The sequence below is a fragment of the Mobula birostris genome, chromosome 6 (genome assembly GCF_030028105.1).
Source record: "Mobula birostris isolate sMobBir1 chromosome 6, sMobBir1.hap1, whole genome shotgun sequence".
Classification (NCBI taxonomy): domain Eukaryota; kingdom Metazoa; phylum Chordata; class Chondrichthyes; order Myliobatiformes; family Myliobatidae; genus Mobula; species Mobula birostris.
The window spans coordinates 22,843,885-22,863,391 of NC_092375.1; the positions used below are offsets into that span (position 1 = coordinate 22,843,885).

A 19,507-nucleotide genomic window follows, 5' to 3' on the forward strand; every position below is an offset into this window, starting at 1 on the left:
TCAAGTAGTAGTTGTCTCAGCCAATCATGGCCCCATAATGTTGGCTCTCCTATTTTTACCACATACAAGCCCAATGTGGCTCTTTGGTTGTTGTATTTCACTGTCACGAATGTCATTCCCACAGGAGTTATCTTTTCTCCAGTATAAGTTCTCAGATGGATATCCATAGGCTTCAGTCCAGTATCTTTGAAATGCTGTTCAAACTCATTTTGTGTAATGACTGAAACAACTGAGCCACTGTCCAGTTCCATTTAATGAATTTGTTGTTCATTTCTGGTGTAAGCCATATTGCTTGTCCAACATATAATTCTCCGTAACTTCCGCCACCTCCAATGGGATCCCACCACTAAGCACATCTTACCCCCCCCCCCACCGCTTTCCGCAGGGATCGCTCCCTATGCGACTCCCTTGTCCATTCGTCCCCCCCATCCCTTCCCACCAATCTCCTTCCCGGCACTTATCCTTGTAAACGGAACAAGTGATACACATGCCCTTACACTTCCTCCCTCACCACCATTCAGGGCCTCAGACAGTCCTTCCAGGTGAGGTGACACTTCACCTGTGAGTCGGCTGGCGTGATATACTGTGTCCGGTGCTCCCAATGCGGCCTTCTGTATACTGGCGAGACCTGACGCAGACTGGGAGACGGTTTCGCTGAACATCTACGCTCCGTCCCCCAGAGAAAGCAGGATCTCCCAATGGCCATACATTTTAATTCCATGTCGCATTCCCATTCTGACACAGTATGTCTATCTACGGCCTCCTCTGCTGTCAAGATGAAGCCACACTCAGGTTGGAGGAACAACAACTTACATTCTGTCTGGGTAGCCTCCAATCTGATGGCATGAACATTGACTTCTCTAACTTCCGCTAATGCCCCACCTCCTTAGTCTCACTGACAATGAGTGCAAGGTTGTTGCTGTGATACCACTCAACCAGCTGATCTATCTTGCTCCTGTGTGCCTCATTGTCACCATCTGAAGTTCTTCCAAAAATAGTTACGTCATTGGCAAATTTATAGATGGCATTTCAGCTGTGCCTAGGCACACAGTTGTGGATATATAGAGAGAGTAGAGCCATGGGCTAAGCACACATCCTTGAGGCGCGCCAGTATGGATTATCAGCAAGGAGGAGATGTTATTTGTATTCAGCATAGACTGTGGTCTCCCAGTGAGGAAGCCAATGATTCAGTTACAGATGGAGGTATAGAAAGTCAGGTTTTGAAACTTTTTTATTAGAACTGAAGGTACAATTGTGTACAACACTGACCTGTGGTGAATAAGCAACAGCCTTGACGTAAGTATTACTAATCTCCAGGTGATCCAAGGCCAAGTGGAAAGCCAGTGAGATTACATTTGTTGCACATCTATTATGGTGATAGGCAAATTGTTGCGTGTTCAGGTCATTGCTTCGGCAGGGGTTGATTCCAGCCATGATGAATTTCTCAAAGTACTTCATCACAGTAGACGTGAGCGCCTCCGGGCTATTGTCATTGAGGCAGCTCACCCTGCTCTTCTTGAGCCCTGGTATGATTGCCACCCTTTTGAAGCAAGTGGGAACCTCCAAATGCAGCAGTGAAAGATTAAAGATGGCCTTGAATACTCCCATCAGTTGGTTGGCACAGGTTTTCAGAACCCTACCTTGTACACCATCAGGGCCTGGCACCTTGCGAAGGTTCACCCTCTAGAAAGATCTTCCGACTTTAGCCTCCAAGACAGGGGTCACAGAGTCACCGGATGCTGCAGGGACTTGCATAGATTTATTCTCCCTTTCAAAGCATGCTCTTAAGGAATTGGGCTCACCTGGGAGTGAAGCATCACTGCCCTTCACGATGTCAGATTTTGCTTTGAAGAAAGTAATGGCCTGTAAACCCTACCAAAACTGACATGCATCCATTTCCATTTCTAACCTCAATCAGAATTGTTTCTTCATTCTTAAGACAGCCTTCCATAGTTCATGCCTGGACTTCTTGTATGGATCTGGATCATTGGTCTTAAATGCCACAGATCTAGCCCTTAGCGTACTCTGAATCACTTGGTTCATTCATGACTTTCGATTTGGGTATGCCCGGTACGTTTTCAAAAGCCACACAGGTCTTGATGAAGTCGATGACAACTGTAGTGTACCCACTCAGACCTGAGGATGAATCCCTGAATATTGTCCAGTCCTCAAAGCAGTCCCGTATTCGCTCCTCCATCTCCTTTGACCATATCTTCTTGGTCCTCACCACTGGTTAGCTAACTCTCAGATCTCACAGCCAGTTTTTTTAAACTAGTCCTCATGAGTCCTGGTAGAGAAGCTCGGAGCCTGCCAGTACATGCTATTTACGATAGATGTCAGGACAGCCCAGGAACAGCAGTCCCTGGAGACTGGAGATCATCAGGTTTTGGAGAACTGACTGAGCAGAGCTTTCTCTGTCTGTCCATGAAACCTCCAGCACTGAATTCCCTGTTGTCAGCATTTCTGTGCCCCTGGAACTGTCTGGTTGCCAAGAGGGTGGAGCTGATAGAACAAAGGACAGGCAGTGATCAGTTCAGTAGTTGTTAACACCTGCCAAAGGGATGCAAACATGGGCCAGCAGAAAGAGGTGGAATAGCTTATTAGTTGTTTATACAGGATCTAGCACCCTCTACTGTCCAACTAGTGTAAAACCAGGTGTTGGTGTGTAGTAAACACACAAGGCTCTCTGCTTGCTGTAAATCTCTTCTGAAAGGAGAATGTAGGAGAAATATTTCTGCACAACAAGCAGTTATGCAGTATTGTTAGAGAAATGTGAACTTAATGGCTTTGGTGACAGTGTACAGGGGATAACCATACCATAGAACCATAGAAACTACAGCACAGAAACAGGCCCTTTGGCCCTTCTTGGCTGTGCCGAACCATTTTCTGCCTAGTCCCACTGACCTGCACACGGACCATATCCCTCCATACACCTCCCATCCATGTATCTGTCCAATTTATTCTTAAATGTTAAAAAAGAACCCGCATTTACCACCTCGTCTGGCAGCTCATTCCATACTCCCACCACTCTCTGTGTGAAGAAGCCCCCCTAATGTTCCCTTTAAACTTTTCCCCCCTCACCCTTAACCCATGTCCTCTGGTTTTTTTCTCCCCTTGCCTCAGTGGAAAAAGCCTGCTTGCATTCACTCTATCTATACCTATCATAATTTTATATACCTCTATCAAATCTCCCCTCATTCTTCTACGCTCCAGGGAATAAAGTCCTAACCTATTCAACCTTTCTCTGTAACTGAGTTTCTCAAGTCCCAGCAACATCCTTGTAAACCTTCTCTGCACACTTTCAACCTTATTTATATCCTTCCTGTAATTTGCTGACCAAAACTGAACACAATACTCCAGATTTGGCCTCACCAATGCCTTATACAACCTCATCATAACATTCCAGCTCTTATACTCAATACTTCGATTAATAAAGGCCAATGTACCAAAAGCTCTCTTTACGACCCTATCTACCTGTGACGACACTTTTAGGGAATTTTGTATCTGTATTCCCAGATCCCTCTGTTCCACTGCACTCCTCAGTGCCTTATCATTAACCCTGTATGTTCTACGTTGGTTTGTCCTTCCAACGTGCAATACCTCACACTTGTCAGTATTAAACTCCATCTGCCATTTTTCAGCCCATTTTTCCAGCTGGTCCAAGTCCCTCTGCAGGCTCTGAAAACCTTCCTCGCTGTCCACTACACCTCCAATCTTTGTAGCATCAGCAAATTTGCTGATCCAATTTACCACATTATCATCCAGATCATTGATATAGATGACAAATAACAATGGACCCAGCACTGATCCCTGTGGCACACCACTAGTCACTGGCCTCCAGTCAGAGAAGCAATTCTCTACCACCACTCTCTGGCTTCTTCCTTCGAGCAGGATAATAAGCAGGATAATAAACTTTCTATGAAAACATGCATAATGGTTAGACAATTACAAATCAGTAAAGTGACAGGCCCCGTAGAGCTGAAAAAGCCCAGAGGTTATGATGGACTTAATCAATCTATTACAGACATGGTAGAGCAAATTACTTTAGTCCCTCTTTGTATACCTTATCTTTCTCCTTAAATCCATCTGTGTACTTTTGTTCAGAACACATGCAAAATGCTGGAGGAACTCAGCAGTTCAGGCAGCAGCTCTGCTGAAGGATAAACAAAGTTGACATTTTGGGCTGATACCCCTCAGCAGGACGGGATCTTTCATCCCTGATGAAGGGCCTCGGCCCGAAACGTCAGTTGTTTATTTCTCTCCACAGATGCTGCCTGACTGACTGAGTTCCTCCAGAATTTTGTATCCGTTGCTCTGCAGAATCTGTTGTATTTACTTTTATTGGTATCTTTCAACTTAGTATAAAGAATTCCATGTCATGATAACTCACGAGGAAAATGCAGGTCTGCTAAGGTCCCATACTGAAATCACCTCATCATAATCATTCCACAACTAGAACAAAGGGAGGTGTAACTGCAGAACATCAATTGCACCTGCTCCAGGATATTGTTACAGAAATTCTGCACTTTACTGTCTTAAACAGGAACACCTTCAATTACTTCATCAATAGTCTTCCCTCTGCCACCTGAGATGAAACTGGATTAAATATAAACGTACTGTGGTTACAAGAATGGAGTGGCACTGTAGTGTAGCAGTTAGCACAATGCTTTACGTACCAGTGACCTGGGTTCATTTCCCGCCCCCGCCTGTGAAGGGTTTGTACATTCTCCCCATGAGCACATCAGTTTCCCCTGGGTGCTCTGGTTTCCTCCCACAGTGCAAAGATGTACCAGTTGGTAGGATAATTGGCCATTGTAAATTGTCCCGTGATTAGTTTTTTGGTAAATCGAGGGATTGCTGAGCATTGCGGATGAATGGGGTTGAGAAGGATAATAAATCAGCCATGATTGAATGGTGGAGCAGACTCAATGGGCCGAATGGACTAATTCTGCTCCTGTGTCTTATGGTCTATGGTCACTAAACAATTGTGTGGTGATCTATCCCTACCTACTATTGTTCTGTATTTCTTACAATTAATACCAGAATTTTATTAGTCTTAGATTCAGAATTTACAATTGGCCCAGAATCAGCTGTGGATTGTACACATCCAGATCTTTGCCATGCATATTGCTGCCGACAACACCATGCATCCGTGATCTGTGTGGGAGAGTATACTACGTGCAGGCATCTTCTGATTCTTAATGATTTTGGCTGCCTGGTTATCAATTATTCATTGTGCTCAGTACAGGTCATCACAAAGCGCAATGGGACAAGTTGGTTCTGTTGCTGCTTACAATGCTGCCCGAGTAGAAATAATTCAGAAAATGTGTAGCTCAGGTGGTCGATGGTTGGGTTGAGTTGTTCTCCGATCTTGGCAACTTACTTGCAAATATTTCGTCCCCATACAAAGAGAACTCATCAATACGCTGATGTGGCGTGTCCTCCGAATGCTAGGCCTTTATATAGATACCAATCATTTTGGAAACTCATTTGCGACATGGGAGGAAATCTCATCACTGATTGATTTCATGGCGAACTTCATGCATTGCGGCCTGGAATTTTGCCTGCATTTGCTCATAAATAGGATCAAGGTCTATGTATTTGTTTACAGAATTGTCGCGGAAAACCACGGTTCCTGGAATTCTCTTGCATGCCATGTGTTTGCTCGTGCCATGACTTTCAATAACGCCCCGTTGAATTGGTGCCTTTCTCGGTCTTCATGGGTGGAGACCAGGGAGAGTTGGTCACGCCACTTTTCACCCAGTTGATGTTCGTGGATCCCTGTGGATAGTTTTCTCCCAGTGCTCAGGACCATAAGAAGCTTCAGAGGGTCATAAAATCAGCCTGCTCCATCATGGGCACAAGCCTCCCCACCACTGAGGACATCTTGAAGAAGGTGGCATCCATCATAAGGTCCTTACCACCTGTGTCATACCCTATTCTCAATACTGTCATCAGAGAGGAGGGACAGGAGCCTGATTCTGATCAAGATGGCCTCAAGCTGCAATGTCTGTTGAGGTCACTGTTCAGACTTAGATGGCTTTTAAGTTTATAGGGTTGGTTTTGGAGGCAGCTCAGGAGTTAGGGTTGAGGGACAGGGTTTGGAGGGAGTTAAATGTTAGGGACGGTAAATAAGGAGTTAGAGGCAGGAGCTGATGGTTGGCGTGCTCTACAATTGAAGGCAAGCGATTTCCCCATTGTCAATGACCAAGGCCAGTGGGTCCCATGGATGAGAGCTGGTGACTCCTCCCTCCCCCAGGTTAGTGAGTCCTAGGATTGGAGGTTCACACATGAAAATTTTACATTTCTTTAAAATCTATTTTATAAATATAACAAATACTATACTATACTCCTATAACCCTAGCAACACACATAAGAGTTGCTGGTGAACGCAGCAGGCCAGGCAGCATCTCTAGGAAGAGGTACAGTCGACGTTTCGGGCCGAGACCCTTCGTCAGGAATAACTGAAAGAAGAGATAGTAAGAGATTTGAAAGTGGGAGGGGGAGGGGCAATCCAAAATGATAGGAGAAGACAGGAGGGGGAGCGATGGAGCCAAGAGCTGGACAGTCGATTGGCAAAAGGGATATGAGAGGACCATGGGACAGGAGGCCTAGGAAGAAAGAAAGGGGGAGGGGGGAAACCCAGAGGATGGACAAGGAGTATAGTGAGAGGGACAGAGGGAGAAAAAGGAGAGAGAGAAAAAGAATATATAAATATATAAATAATGGATGGGGTACAAGGGGAAGGTGGGGCATTAACGGATGTTTGAGAAGTCAATGTTCATGGCATCAGGTTGGAGGCTACCCAGATGGAATATAAGTTGTTGTTCCTCCAACCTGTGTGTGGCCTCATCTTGACCGTAGAGGAGGCCATGGATAGACATGTCAGAATGGGAATGGGACGTGGAATTAAAATGTGTCTCCACTGGGAGATCCTGCTTTGTCTGGCGGACAGAGCGTAGGTGTTCAGCGAAACAGTCTCCCAGTCTGCATTGGTTCTCGCCAATATATAGAAGGCCAGATCGGGAGCACCGGACGCAGTATATCATCCCAGCCGACTCACAGGTGAAGTGTCGCCTCACCTGGAAGGACTGTCTGGGGCCCTGAATGGTTGTGAGGGAGGAAGTTGTAAGGGCAAATGTGTAGCACTTGTTCCGCTTACAAGGATAAGTGCTGGGAGGGAGATCCGTGGGGAAGGATGGAGGGGACAAATGGACAAGGGAGTTGCATAGGGAGCGATCCCTGCAGAAAGCAGAGGGGGGGGAAGGGAAAGATGTGCTTAGTGGTGGGATCCCGTTGGAGTTGGCGGAAGTTACGGAGAATTACTTGTTGGACCCGGAGGCTGGTGGGGTGGTAGGTGAGGACCAGGGGAACCCTATTCCTAGTGGGGTGGCAGGAGGATGGAATGAGAGCAGATGTGTGTGAAATGGGGGAGATGCGTTTGAGAGCAGATTTGATGGTGGTGGAAGGGAAGCTCCTTTCTTTAAAAAAGGAGGACATCTCCCTCGTCCTGGAATAAAAAGCCTCATCCTGAGAGCAGATGTGGTAGAATCGGAGGAATTGCGAGAAGGGAATGGCATTTTTGCAAGAGACAGAGTGAGAAGAGGAATAGTCCAGATCATTGTGAGAGTCAGTAGGCTTATAGTAGACATCAGTAGATAAGCTGTTTCCAGAGATAGAGACAGAAAGATCTAGAAAGGGGAGGGAGGTGTCGGAAATGGACCAGGTAAACTTGAGGGCAGGGTGAAAGTTGGAGGCAAAGTTAATGAAGTTGATGAGCTCAGCATGCGTGCAGGAAGCAGCGCCAATGCAGTTGTCGATGCAGCAAAGGAAAAGTGGGGGACAGATACCAGAATTGGTTTGGAACATGGATTGTTCCACAAAGCCAAAAAAAAGACAGGCATAGCTAGGACCCATGCGGGTGCCCATAGCTACACCTTTAATTTATTTATATACACGCATCCTTTTTCTCCCTCTGTCCCTCTCACTATACCTCTTGCCCATCCTCTGGGCTTTTCCCCCCCTCCCCTTTCTTTCTCCCTAGGCCTCCCGTCCCATGATCCTCTATTTCCCTTTTGCCAATCACCTGTCCAGCTCTTGGCTCCATCCCTCCCCTTCCTGTCTTCTCCTATCATTTTGGATCTCCATCTCCCCCTCCCACTTTCAAATCTCTTACTAGCTCTTCCTTCAGTTAGTCCTGACGAAGGGTCTCGGCCCGAAACATCAACTGTACCTCTTCCTAGAGATGCTGCCTGGCCTGCTGCGTTCACCAGCAACTTTTATGTGTGTTGCTTGAAATTCCAGCATCTGCAGAATTCCTCGTGTTTGTGATCCTATAACCCTATGATGGCAGGACTGAGTTATAGAGAGAGGTTGAACAGGCTAGGACTTTATTCAATGCAGTTACCTCGAAACCAACAGCATCTTCAGGAGCAGATTTAAGAAAATACACTGTAGTTTATCTTACCTGGGACTGGATTCTAAATTATACTATTGCAATTCATCAAAGTTGAAGATGCAATAATTATTCTATTGATTTTGTCTGGAGAGTGTTTAATTAGACGTGCTTTACGCAATGACCTGGAAACATTTTGTAAACAACTGAGCAATACGAGGTATTAAAACGAGGTAAGGTCATCCTTTTCAGGGCATTTTGTTGCTTTCTCAGAGAGGTCAGGGTCAGAAGAGATGATGCTGCCAATGACAAACCTAATCCTGGAACTCCAGACCAATGTCGTCAATTTGAATATAGTTGAAGCAATTAGTGAGCATATAAGATATCAATCTGAGCAGTTCCAAAGTCTGTGCTAATGAGATTGGTTGTCAATAAATTCACTTGCTTACTTAATACATGCAGTCAGGACTGGATCAATGCAAGCCAGCGGGGCATCACAGTAAGGTGTGATGTCAAGGGACATCTGGTTGTTTGGGATTTGTGAAACTGCATTCAAATTCATCATTCACCACCTATGTTCAGTAACATACAGGACAGTAAAGAGCTAAACGCAGTCAACCCCAATCTAACTGTTAAATATCTTTCCTACTGAATACTTCCAGAATTTTGTGATTTATTTCAAATATCCAACTCTTATAAATTCCTGTTTCAAAATACTGCCATCCTCTTCTTACCGTCAGTCTCCCCTCTGTTGACCAATTCAAATCAGTTCCTTTACACGTTAATATTCTTTAAAAAAGGAACAAATTAACTAATTTAACATTTTATCAAGTTATTTAATCACACAATGAATAATTTATATTTCACAGATTGAGTTTCTAATCACAGCCATGTTATAGCTCATATCAAAGACTTGCAAGGAGATACTAAACCATGCCAAGGTATTTCACAGGAGAACAGACAGAGCTTGATCACGACCACGTTCAGAAACATTTGGCCCATATTTTGCTGGAGCATTGACCACCAATTACTTACTTAAATATCACAGGTCTTGGACTTCCAAGTATATAGCTGAACACAAAAGCCTTAGCAATACCTAGCACAAAATATCTCAATTCATTTTTCTATTGGACATCTCACCTTAGTGTGTAGCACCTCATTATCATAGTGAGATTCTCCATCACTTACTCTGAGAAACTACCTTGCACATACTGACTGCTTCAGGTTACACCTGATCCTGACATTGATTTCAATAGGGTTTGTTGAACTATGAAGAAAAATGAAGAGTTAAGTTCATTTATTTTAATTAATTTTAAGTATTTTTAAATACAGTGGATTCTGGTTCATTGGGACCTGTACATTTTGGCCCAATTAAGTGGCTGCCCCAAATAGCCAAAGTTTTGTGGAAATAGTTAAAAAGGTATAAAAAAGACTAACTACCATTTAACTGAGTAACAAATTAAGCATTTAAGTGAAATTCAGAACAAATTAGAACACTATCAATACTACTATGGTACTAAAAACTGTGTATTAATTCCTAATAGTTACTGACGGAGGAATTCCTCCTGTGTACACTGCTGTGTTTTTCTTATTGACTATAAAAGAAAAAAAATCAGCATAGACACCTAATATAGATAATGGACTGCTTCATGCAATCCTTTTGATGATTGTATCCTTCAAATATTCATTCTCATTGTAACATTCAAGATGATGTCAATACCTTCAAATTCTTTGTAGTACCTAACTTGTTGAAGTAGTGAAATCATTTCATTTTCACTTCTGGCCATTTCTTGCATCTCTAAGCCTTAATGAATCATCTTACTGCTATCAGTGACAAAAATCAGTGCTTTTTGAGCAGAAACACACTGAGATGATGTTATTTGAAAACTGTTCGCGTGAAGCACAGTGTAGTGTCCAACAGCATCACAAGTGCCCACAACTCACATTAGTTAGCAACATTCTTCAGCCTCAATTAAGTGACATAGTTTTCCAAATAATTGAAGGAAATCCCAGCTATTTTCTTGATTAGTTTTTGTTCTTTAAGAGTTGGCCTAAATAAGTGGCCACCCCAATTAACCAATGGCCCAATTGACTGGAGTCCACTCCACTTAAAAGTATTCTAGTGTCTTTTTTGAGTTTAATTTCTAACTTCTTGAATAGTCTTTAAGTTTTAAAATTGTTTGTTTCATTGTTAATAGCAGTTAATACTTATAGATATCAGATATCAATGTTTTAAAAATTCCTGACTATTTTGATAATCAACAGAGCTGTCAAAGCTGTCAATGCAGTTTTGGAACCAAGGTTTGATGGGCAACCATTCGAGGACCTGTGGCCACTTAGGACTTGCTGATGGAATTCATGGTCAGTAATCAGCAACATAGGATCTCTGACCCGGTAATAGAAATAGAACAGTACAGGTCCTTTGGGCCCATGATGATGTGCTGACCTTCTAACCTATTCTAAGACCAATCTAACCCTTCCCTCTCACATTGCCCTCTATTTTGCTTTTATTAATGTACCTATCTAAGAGTCTCTTAAATGGACCTAAATGTATCTGTCTCTACCACCACCCTTGGCAGCATGTACCAAGAAAAACTATGTCCGACATGCTCTGGCATCCTCCTTATACTTTCCTCCAATCACTTCAAATTATGCCCCCTTCGTTTTAGCCATTTCTACCCTGGGAAAAAAGTCTCTGGTTGTCCACTTGGTCTACACCTTCTTTCATCTTGTACATCTCCATCTTGTCACCTCTCTTCCTCCATTGGTCCAATTTTAATGGAGGAAACAGATGAGGAAAAGTTTAAGCAGAAGTTTTAAGTTTTTGGACTAACTGCTAAGCTGGCATGCTGCCGCGCCCGGCATTCATAACTAATTGTTTCTTACCGTTGGGAAAGGGTGGGAGCAGAATATGGTGTACTTCCATATGATGCCATTCATCTTCAGCGGGGGAAGCCATGAAACTACCACACTTGTGGCAGAAGCTGCTGCTGCCTTCACTCCACCAGGGGGACCTGGAACTACACCAGAAAATGGAAATCATGACTTGAATTCAAAACAGAGACTAAGGGCTGTCAACCCTATGGGTCTATGGAGAGCTTGTGCTCCACATGGGCCACCTCCCTATGGCTTACATCGAACCCCATTCATGATGCCTTCTCTTCCCACTCCATAGGCTAATCCTTCACCTTTCCTGATCCAACCCCATCCATGCTGCCTCCTCTTCCAATTCCATGGCAGAATCTACTACCTTCCCTGCCACGTGGTTATCAAAGTCAAAGTCGAGATTATTGTCACATGCACAGGTATGTATATACACAAAAGTACAAAGTTCAAAAACTTCAGAGAAAATCTATTATCAAAGTACATACATGTCACCATATACTACCCTGAGATTCATTATCTTGCTGGCATTCACAGTAGAACAAAGAAACACAACAGAATCAATGAAAAGCTACACACAAAGACTGACAAGCAACCAATATGTGTAGAAAGTGAATTAACAAAAAAATTACACACCAAGATTAGGGATTGCTAATGAATCCAATCACCAGAGAACGTTGAAAAAGAGGAATTCACCACCAGCAGGAGTAATGCAAATGAATAACTACAATGACTTTCAGGGAAGGAATGATAATATGTTATTACCCTTCAGGCATCAGCCTTCTGAACTGGTGTGGATAACTTCACTCAGTTCAACACTCAACTGATTTTTGTAACCTATGGACTCACTTTCAAGGACTCCACATATTCTCAGTACTGCTTATTTATTTGTGTCCTTCTTTCTTTTTTCTGTACTTGCATAGTTTGTCTTCTTTTGCACATTATTTGTCTGTCAGTCTTTGTGTTTAGTTTCTTATTTTCTTTTCTGTCTATTGTGAATGCCCTCAAGACCACCAAGCAGTGTGCCAGGTGTTGAAGGGTGTGAGGGAAGAGAAGTGGGTGCAGTTACTATTACAAGGGAGAAGGTGCTCAAAAAGCTGAATGACCTAAAGGTACATAAGTCACCCGGACCAGATGAACTGCACCCTAGAGCTCTGAAAGAGGTAGCGGTAGAGATTGTGCAGGCATTAGTAATGATCTTTCAAGAACCATTGGACTCTGGCATGGTTCTGGAGGACTGGAAAATTGCAAATGTCACTCCATTCTTTTAAAAAAGGAGGCAGCATAAAGGAAATTATAGATCAGTTAACCTGACCTCAGTGGATGGGAAAATGGTTGGGACCTGGACCCATTGCAATTAGCCTACCGCCACAATAGGTCAACGGCAGACGGAATCTCAATGGCTCCCCACACAGTGTTAGACCACCTGGACAACACAAACACCTATGTCAGGATGCTGTTCATCGACTATAGTTCAGCATTTAACACCATCATTCCCACAATCCTGATTGAGAAGTTTCAGAACCTGGGCCTCTGTACCTCCCTCTGCAATTGGATCCTCGGCTTCACAATCTCTAACGATCAACACTGGCGCGCCTCAGGGGAGTGTGCTTAGCCCCCTGCTCTACTCTCTATGTATACATGACTGCATGGTTAGGCATAGATCAAATACCAAGAGCACACAGCTTCAGGATAGAGGGGCATCCATTTAAAACAGAGGTGCAGAGAAATTTCTTTAGCCAGTGTGTGGTGAATCTATGGAATTAGTCAGCTCCATCTTGGGTACTAGCTCCCATAGTCCAAGGAGCTTCAAGTTCAAGGAGCTCTGTCGTTCAAGGAGTGATTTCTCAGAAAGGCAGTATCCATTATTAAGGACCCCTATCACCCAGGACATGCCCTCTTCTCACTGTTACTCTGAGGAAGGAGGTATTGAAGCCTAAAGTTCAGTGATTCAGGAACAGCTTCTTCCCCTCTGCCTTCTGATTCCTAAATGGACATTGAACATGTGAACCTGACTTAACTTTTTATATAGAATTTGTGTTTTTGTACAACTTTTAATTTAGTTATTTAATATACTATATATATACTTACTGTAATAGATTTACTTAAACAAAATTTTTTCTAGGTTATCACATATTGCATTGTACTGGTTGCCACAAAGTTAACAAATTTTTGCGACCTATACCGGTGATATTAAACCTGATTCTGATTTTGATTCTTCCATATTAACAAATATTTTTAACAGCTCTTTTTTGTCCTGACTGAGCTGAACTGACAGCACAGTCTGGGAAATGAACTACCACTCCCCATGAATTTGTACTTGTCCACTAATCACTGGAGAATCTGCTTAGTTTCCTGCACCTCAACATCCTGCTCCGCTCCTTCACCGACCTGTAATATCCCAAAAGTATTTCTTACCGGCCTTCAAAAGACAGCTGAAGTCAAATGCAACTCAGCCAGAATTTGACAAATAACGTTATGAAAATTATTTATCTCAGCCCTTCCAAACCTGGAGGAAGAAATTGATTAAACAATCTTATGAAGAAATACACTGGCGATCAATCCTGGCCTCATCTGCCACAGGGAGCATCCCAGGAGGTTTAAGCAGTCTGCGTGCTGACTCAGACAGCAAAAGTCAGTCCCTCTCATTAATCTGCAATCGATCTCTGGCATAGCTTGATGGTGAGACCTCGGCTTGTTATATAACTTATTTATCACCTTTGTTTTGAGTTTCAGCTGAGTTGAGTTTTCATTTTTAAAAAAAACTTATTACTCTCTGGCAACACACATCAAAGTTGCTGGTGAGCGCAGCAGGCCAGGCAGCATCTCTAGGAAGAGGTACAGTTGACGTTTCAGGCCGAGACCCCTCGTCAGGACAAACCGAAGGAAGAGCCAGCAAGAGACCTGAAAGTGGGAGGGGGAGGGGGAGATCCAAAACAATAGGAGAAGACAGGAGGGGAAGGGATGGAGCCAAGAGCTGGACAGGTGACTGGCAAAGAGGACATGAGAGGACCATGGGACAGGAGGTCCGGGGAGAAAGACAAGTGGGGGGGAACCCAGAGGATGGGCAAGGGGTACAGTCAGAGGGACAGAGGGAGAAAAAGGAGAGAGAGAGAAAGAATGTGTGCATACAAACAAATAACGGATGGGGTATGAGGGGGGAGGAGGGGCATTAGCAGAAGTTAGAGAAGTCGATGTTCATTCCATCAGGTTGGAGGCTACCCAGACAGAATATAAGATGTTGTTCCTCCAACCTGAGTGTGGCTTCATCTTTACAGCAGAGGAGGCCGTGGATAGACATGTCAGAATGGGAATGGGACGTGGAACCAAAATGTGTGGCCACTGGGAAGTCAGAATGGGAATGGGACGTGGAACCAAAATCTCTCACTCTCCTTTTTCTCCCTCTGTCCCTCTGACTGTACCCCTTGCCCATCCTCTGGGTTCCCCCCGCCCTTGTCTTTCTCCCCGGACCTCCTATCCCGTGGTCCTCTCATGTCCCCTTTGGCAGTCACCTGTCCAGCTCTTGGCTCTGACCCTCCCCCTCCTGTCTTCTCCTATCAGTTTGGATCTCCCTCCCCCTCCCACTTTCAGGTCTCTTGCTGGCTCTTCCTTCGGTTGGTCCTGACGAGGGGTCTCGGCCTGAAACGTCGACTGTACCTCTTCCTAGAGATGCTGCCTGGCCTGCTGCGCTCACCAGCAACTTTGATGCGTGTTGCTTGAATTTCCAGCACCTGCAGAATTCCTGTTGTTTGCTTATTACCCTCTGCTTGGTCAGGCAGCACCTATGGAAAAGGATAAACAGTCCACACTTCGGGCTTTGACCCTTTATCGGTATGAGACCATGAGGATTATCGGGATCATGAGTCCTGATGACTGGTCTTGCCTGCAACATCGACTATTTATTCCTTTCCAGAGGTACTGCCTACCCTGTGGGGCTCCTGCAGCATGTTGTATGAATGACTCTGGATTTCCAGCATCTACAGAACGTTTTTGTGTTTACTCTCTGCTAAGTGAAAATACAGGCAGAGGGTTAAATGAAGACTCTCTCTTTATACCTGTACCACATCAGCCGTGTTATAATTCAAAGCAGCCAAGTTGCAGTATAAAAATATATATTCAATGTAAAATCAAAGAGAAAGAAAGATCGATCTTTTTATAACTCTTAGAAGTGCATCAGCTCCCAGAAGAAGTGTTAGCAAGCCGGCTGTTCCACGGTAATTTGAAATACATTACACTGTCTACGAAGATCAGCTGTTTGATTGCCTGATATGACGGCTGTTCCTCATCCCGGCCAGGTGGAAAACTGGTAGGTGGAAAACCATTCGGAAAATAGGAAAGAAATTTATCTCGCCTTGACTGCTAAATTGTGAGTTCAGCTTTCTAGAGTGAGTTTAACAATCGAGTTTCACATTTCCTTTTGTTAATCAGAATCCCTGCTACACCCTCAGCCCCCAGTGTGCCCACAAGTGGTGTAAATGAGAGACACAGGTTAATCAACAACAGTGCAGACTTGTTAAGAAAGGCTGTGTCTGACTGACTTAATTTTTTGAGGCAGCTACAACAAAGGTAGAACATTTGATGTGACCTACATGGACTTTGTAAGGTGTTTGACAAACTCCTCCATGGCAAATAGAGCAGTAACAGTACAGCCTAGAGAACCCAAGGATGTGCTCAAGTTGGATAAAATGTTAGCTGAGTGAGAGGAGGCAGTAAGTCAAGGACAGTGGGGATGTTCGTATCAACCTACCATCCTCCTTGGTACGTGTAAAGATCTGCTCGCTCCTGGCTCCATCACCTGCCCGGGTGAATGCCAGCACTTGTATGCTGTAGTTGGTGTATTTCTCAAGTCCATCCAATTCCAGAGTAACCTGGGTGGTTGTGACGTTTCTTATCTCTCCAAGCTCTGAAGAGAAACAAAGGCTGGGTAAAAGTACCGAAGATGATAATGGAGTGTTTGAGTACCTGTGAAAGATGGGACTGCATTCCTGGCTCTCAGTCTCAGACAGATCAGTGAGAGGTCTCCAACTGGTCCTCATTAATAGGCAAGTCCGAGATGGCTATCGCCAAACTTTTTGTGACAGGAGTGTTACTGGGCTCCTTCATTTACTGAGGGCTTGTGAATGGAACTGAACAATAAGCAAACGTCAGTGATCACCTGATCTGAGGATGGAAGGAAGGTTATTGGTGGAAGGAGCTGAAACTGGTTGGGCGGAGGACTCTGTTCCGAGGAACTTCGGGAATGAAGTCCTTGGACCAGAATGATTGACCCATACTAACTACAACCATCTTTCTTTGTGAGGGTTATGATCCAACTATTGCAATGTATTCCCTTTGATTGCCAGTGACATCATTTTTACCAGGTAGCTTGACACCACTCACTAAAATTCTGCCTGGATGTTAAGGGAAGTCTCTTTCATCTCACCCCGAGTGCTCAGTTCACTCATCCATGTTTACATCAACGTTGTGGTGCTGTCAGGAGTGGTGTGGTCTGGGCAAACAATATGGATCAACTTTCAAGGATCAACTTTATTCACCATATTAGTAATTTGTTTTGGTGTGTTGGCATGGCATGCAACTAAAACCAACGATGTTCAATAGTTATCAAGAATAATGAATTATATAAGGATAAACTTAGAAGTTGAATATGGATATGGAATAAAATGTGCATAAATGCATATATACCAGTCTATATTTACAATGTAATCAGCATTATAAAAAGCAGTTTAAAGCCTTTACAGTGCAGGACAGTGACTGAGATAATAGATAGAGGCTGTGGGGTGAGGTAAATAGAACGGTTAATCAGATGAACCGATCAGGGGAAGAAACTTATAAGATGGTGTGAACATTTTGTTGTAATAGCCATACAGTGCTTTCCTGAAGGGAGCTTCTGGAAAAGGCAGTTTGCAAGGTGGGTAGTGTCTGCAGATATTTTTCTTGTCTTCTTTGTCTCGGACATTTACAAGTCCTGCAGTAATGGTAGACTGCAGCCAATGACCCCTTTTGCTGAGATGACAGTTTGCTATAGTTTTCATACATTGTGAGACAATGCTGCACCAAACCAGACAGTAATGGCTGATGGGAGGGTGCTCTCCACAATGGCCATAATTCTCCAGAATTGCACCAGTACATTCTGGGAAGATGGAATTTTACTAACTGCTACAAGAAGTACATCCTCTGCCGAGCCTTTTTTGTTAATGAAGGAGAGATGGTTCTCCCACGAGTTTCTGTAAAGTAGAGTTGCCCAGGAACCTTTATGTTGAAGTGTTGCGACTGTAGAGTTGTTGATAGAGAGTGATGGAGATGAGACACATTTCCCTTGGGTCAATGTGCATCTACATGGTTTTGAAGGCATTTTCAAGACCAAAGAGGTGATTGTGGACTTTAGGAATATGCTGGATGACTACTCCTCACTGTACATACACGACGCATCTGTGGGGAGAGTTAGAAGCACCAATTTTCTGGAAGTGCATGCAATGGATGATCTCATGTGATCGCTCAACACCACGTAAAGGAAGCATAGCAGCATCTCCACTTCTGGAGGAGGTTGAGGCTTGAGGCTCCTCAACCCCCATTCTAACCAATTTTTTTGAGAAGAACCATCGAGAGGGTCTTCACCAGCTCCATCACCATATGGTTTCAGGAATTATAAGGCAACTGACTGCAAGTCCCCACAAAGGATTGCAAGGAATGCTGAGAGGATCATTGGGGCTCTCTCTACCATCTCTCAGAGATATTTATCAGGAGTGCAGTGTATGCAGGGGCCTTGGCATTGTCAATGATCCCTCCCCTCCATCCAGCAATCTCTTTGACCTCACATCAGGCAGGAGGTACTGTAGCATTAAGAACTGTTCGGATGTGAAAAAGCTACTTCCCTCAAGGCGTAAGACAACTGAACTCCCTGCCACCACCCGGGCCTGATCATGCATGAAGTGCTAATAGCATTATACTTATTACTTTTTAACTTGTGTCACAAACACATCTTATTATTTGTTAATTTATCCATGGAAATATTGCTTTATGGTTTACGTGTGTGGGTTAAATGTACTCTGTTGTGCACCTTGGTCTGGAGGAACATTGTCGCGTCTGACGGCATACATGTGTACGGTTGAATGACGATAATCCTGAACTGGAACCTGATTTTGAGGGCACAGTTAAGAGGGTCATAATGTATTGGGAGAGAGAGGCAAAGTGATGAGACTAAAAGTGCAACAAAAGTGATCACATTGAATGGTGGTGTGATTTTCTCACATCCCACATTGATTTTTCCTTCTTGCTCATTTCTTCATTGGTTGCTCTGGAATGGCATGTTGCCTCCCAGGTGCTGATGTATCTCTGCCAACATAAAAAAATTCTCAAGAGGGAAGGGTGGCCAGCTGGAGACTGTTGTACACATTGGTACCAACGATATAAGTAGAAATATAGATGAGGTACTGTTGAATGAACACAGGGAGTTAGGAAGAAGTTTGAAGATCAGGATCTCAAGGGTTGGAATCACATGCTAGTGAGGGGAAATAGGAAGATAGGGCAGATCTGAATCAGAGGACAATGTATGAGGGAATGGAGCAGGAAGGAGAAATTCGGGTTCTTGGAACAGTGTGAACTTTTCTCCAGCAGAGGTGACCTGTACTAGAGCAATGTTCTGGGTCTGAACTGTAGGAGGACTAATATCCGTGCCTGCTTCCACGCTGTAGAACACTGTGCCTCTGTACCAGGGCTTTCCAACCTGGGGTCCATGGACCTCTTGGTTAATGGTATTTGGTCCATGGCATAAAGCATTTTGGAAACCGCTGCTTTATGAGAAGAGCCAAATTGCATGATTCTGTTGTATCTTTTCTTCGGAGAGGCTAACACTAACCACAGCCTTTGACATACTTACCCCCATCTGGCAGATTTGCCCAGTAAATAACCCGGTATCCTTGTAGAATTCCATTCAGTGCCTCCTTTGGTGGCATAGACCAGGAGAGTGAGATGACCTCGGGAGAGATGGCAGTGGCTTGGACATTGTCAGGTGGTCGGCTGGGAACTGACATGAAGAAGAAAACAAGTGAGAGGCTCCATAAAAGTGTCAATTAGATATCATGAAAACCAAAAATGCCAGCCAGAAGCCCATTAACACTCATGAATGTATAGAACCACACAAATAAGCCATTGAAAAGCAAGTTGGTTCAAACCACAGAGACCAAAAAATGCACAGATGCCTCAGGAAAAGGAATCCTGCTGCCCTAACTC

The 19,507-nt window shown here is 43.9% G+C and overlaps 1 protein-coding gene across 1 annotated transcript in view; it reads right to left on the reverse strand.

The window, feature by feature from the left end:
• LOC140199708 (cell adhesion molecule DSCAM) overlaps positions 1-19,507 on the reverse strand; it is a 652,770-nt gene that overhangs the window by 114,134 nt on the left and 519,129 nt on the right. Inside the window, exons 17-19 of the mRNA XM_072262186.1 lie at positions 19,155-19,301; positions 16,026-16,181; positions 11,282-11,415 (exon numbers count right to left, since the gene is read on the reverse strand). Of these exons, the coding sequence (XP_072118287.1) occupies positions 11,282-11,415; positions 16,026-16,181; positions 19,155-19,301 (437 nt within the window). The remainder of the gene's footprint in view (positions 1-11,281; positions 11,416-16,025; positions 16,182-19,154; positions 19,302-19,507) is intronic.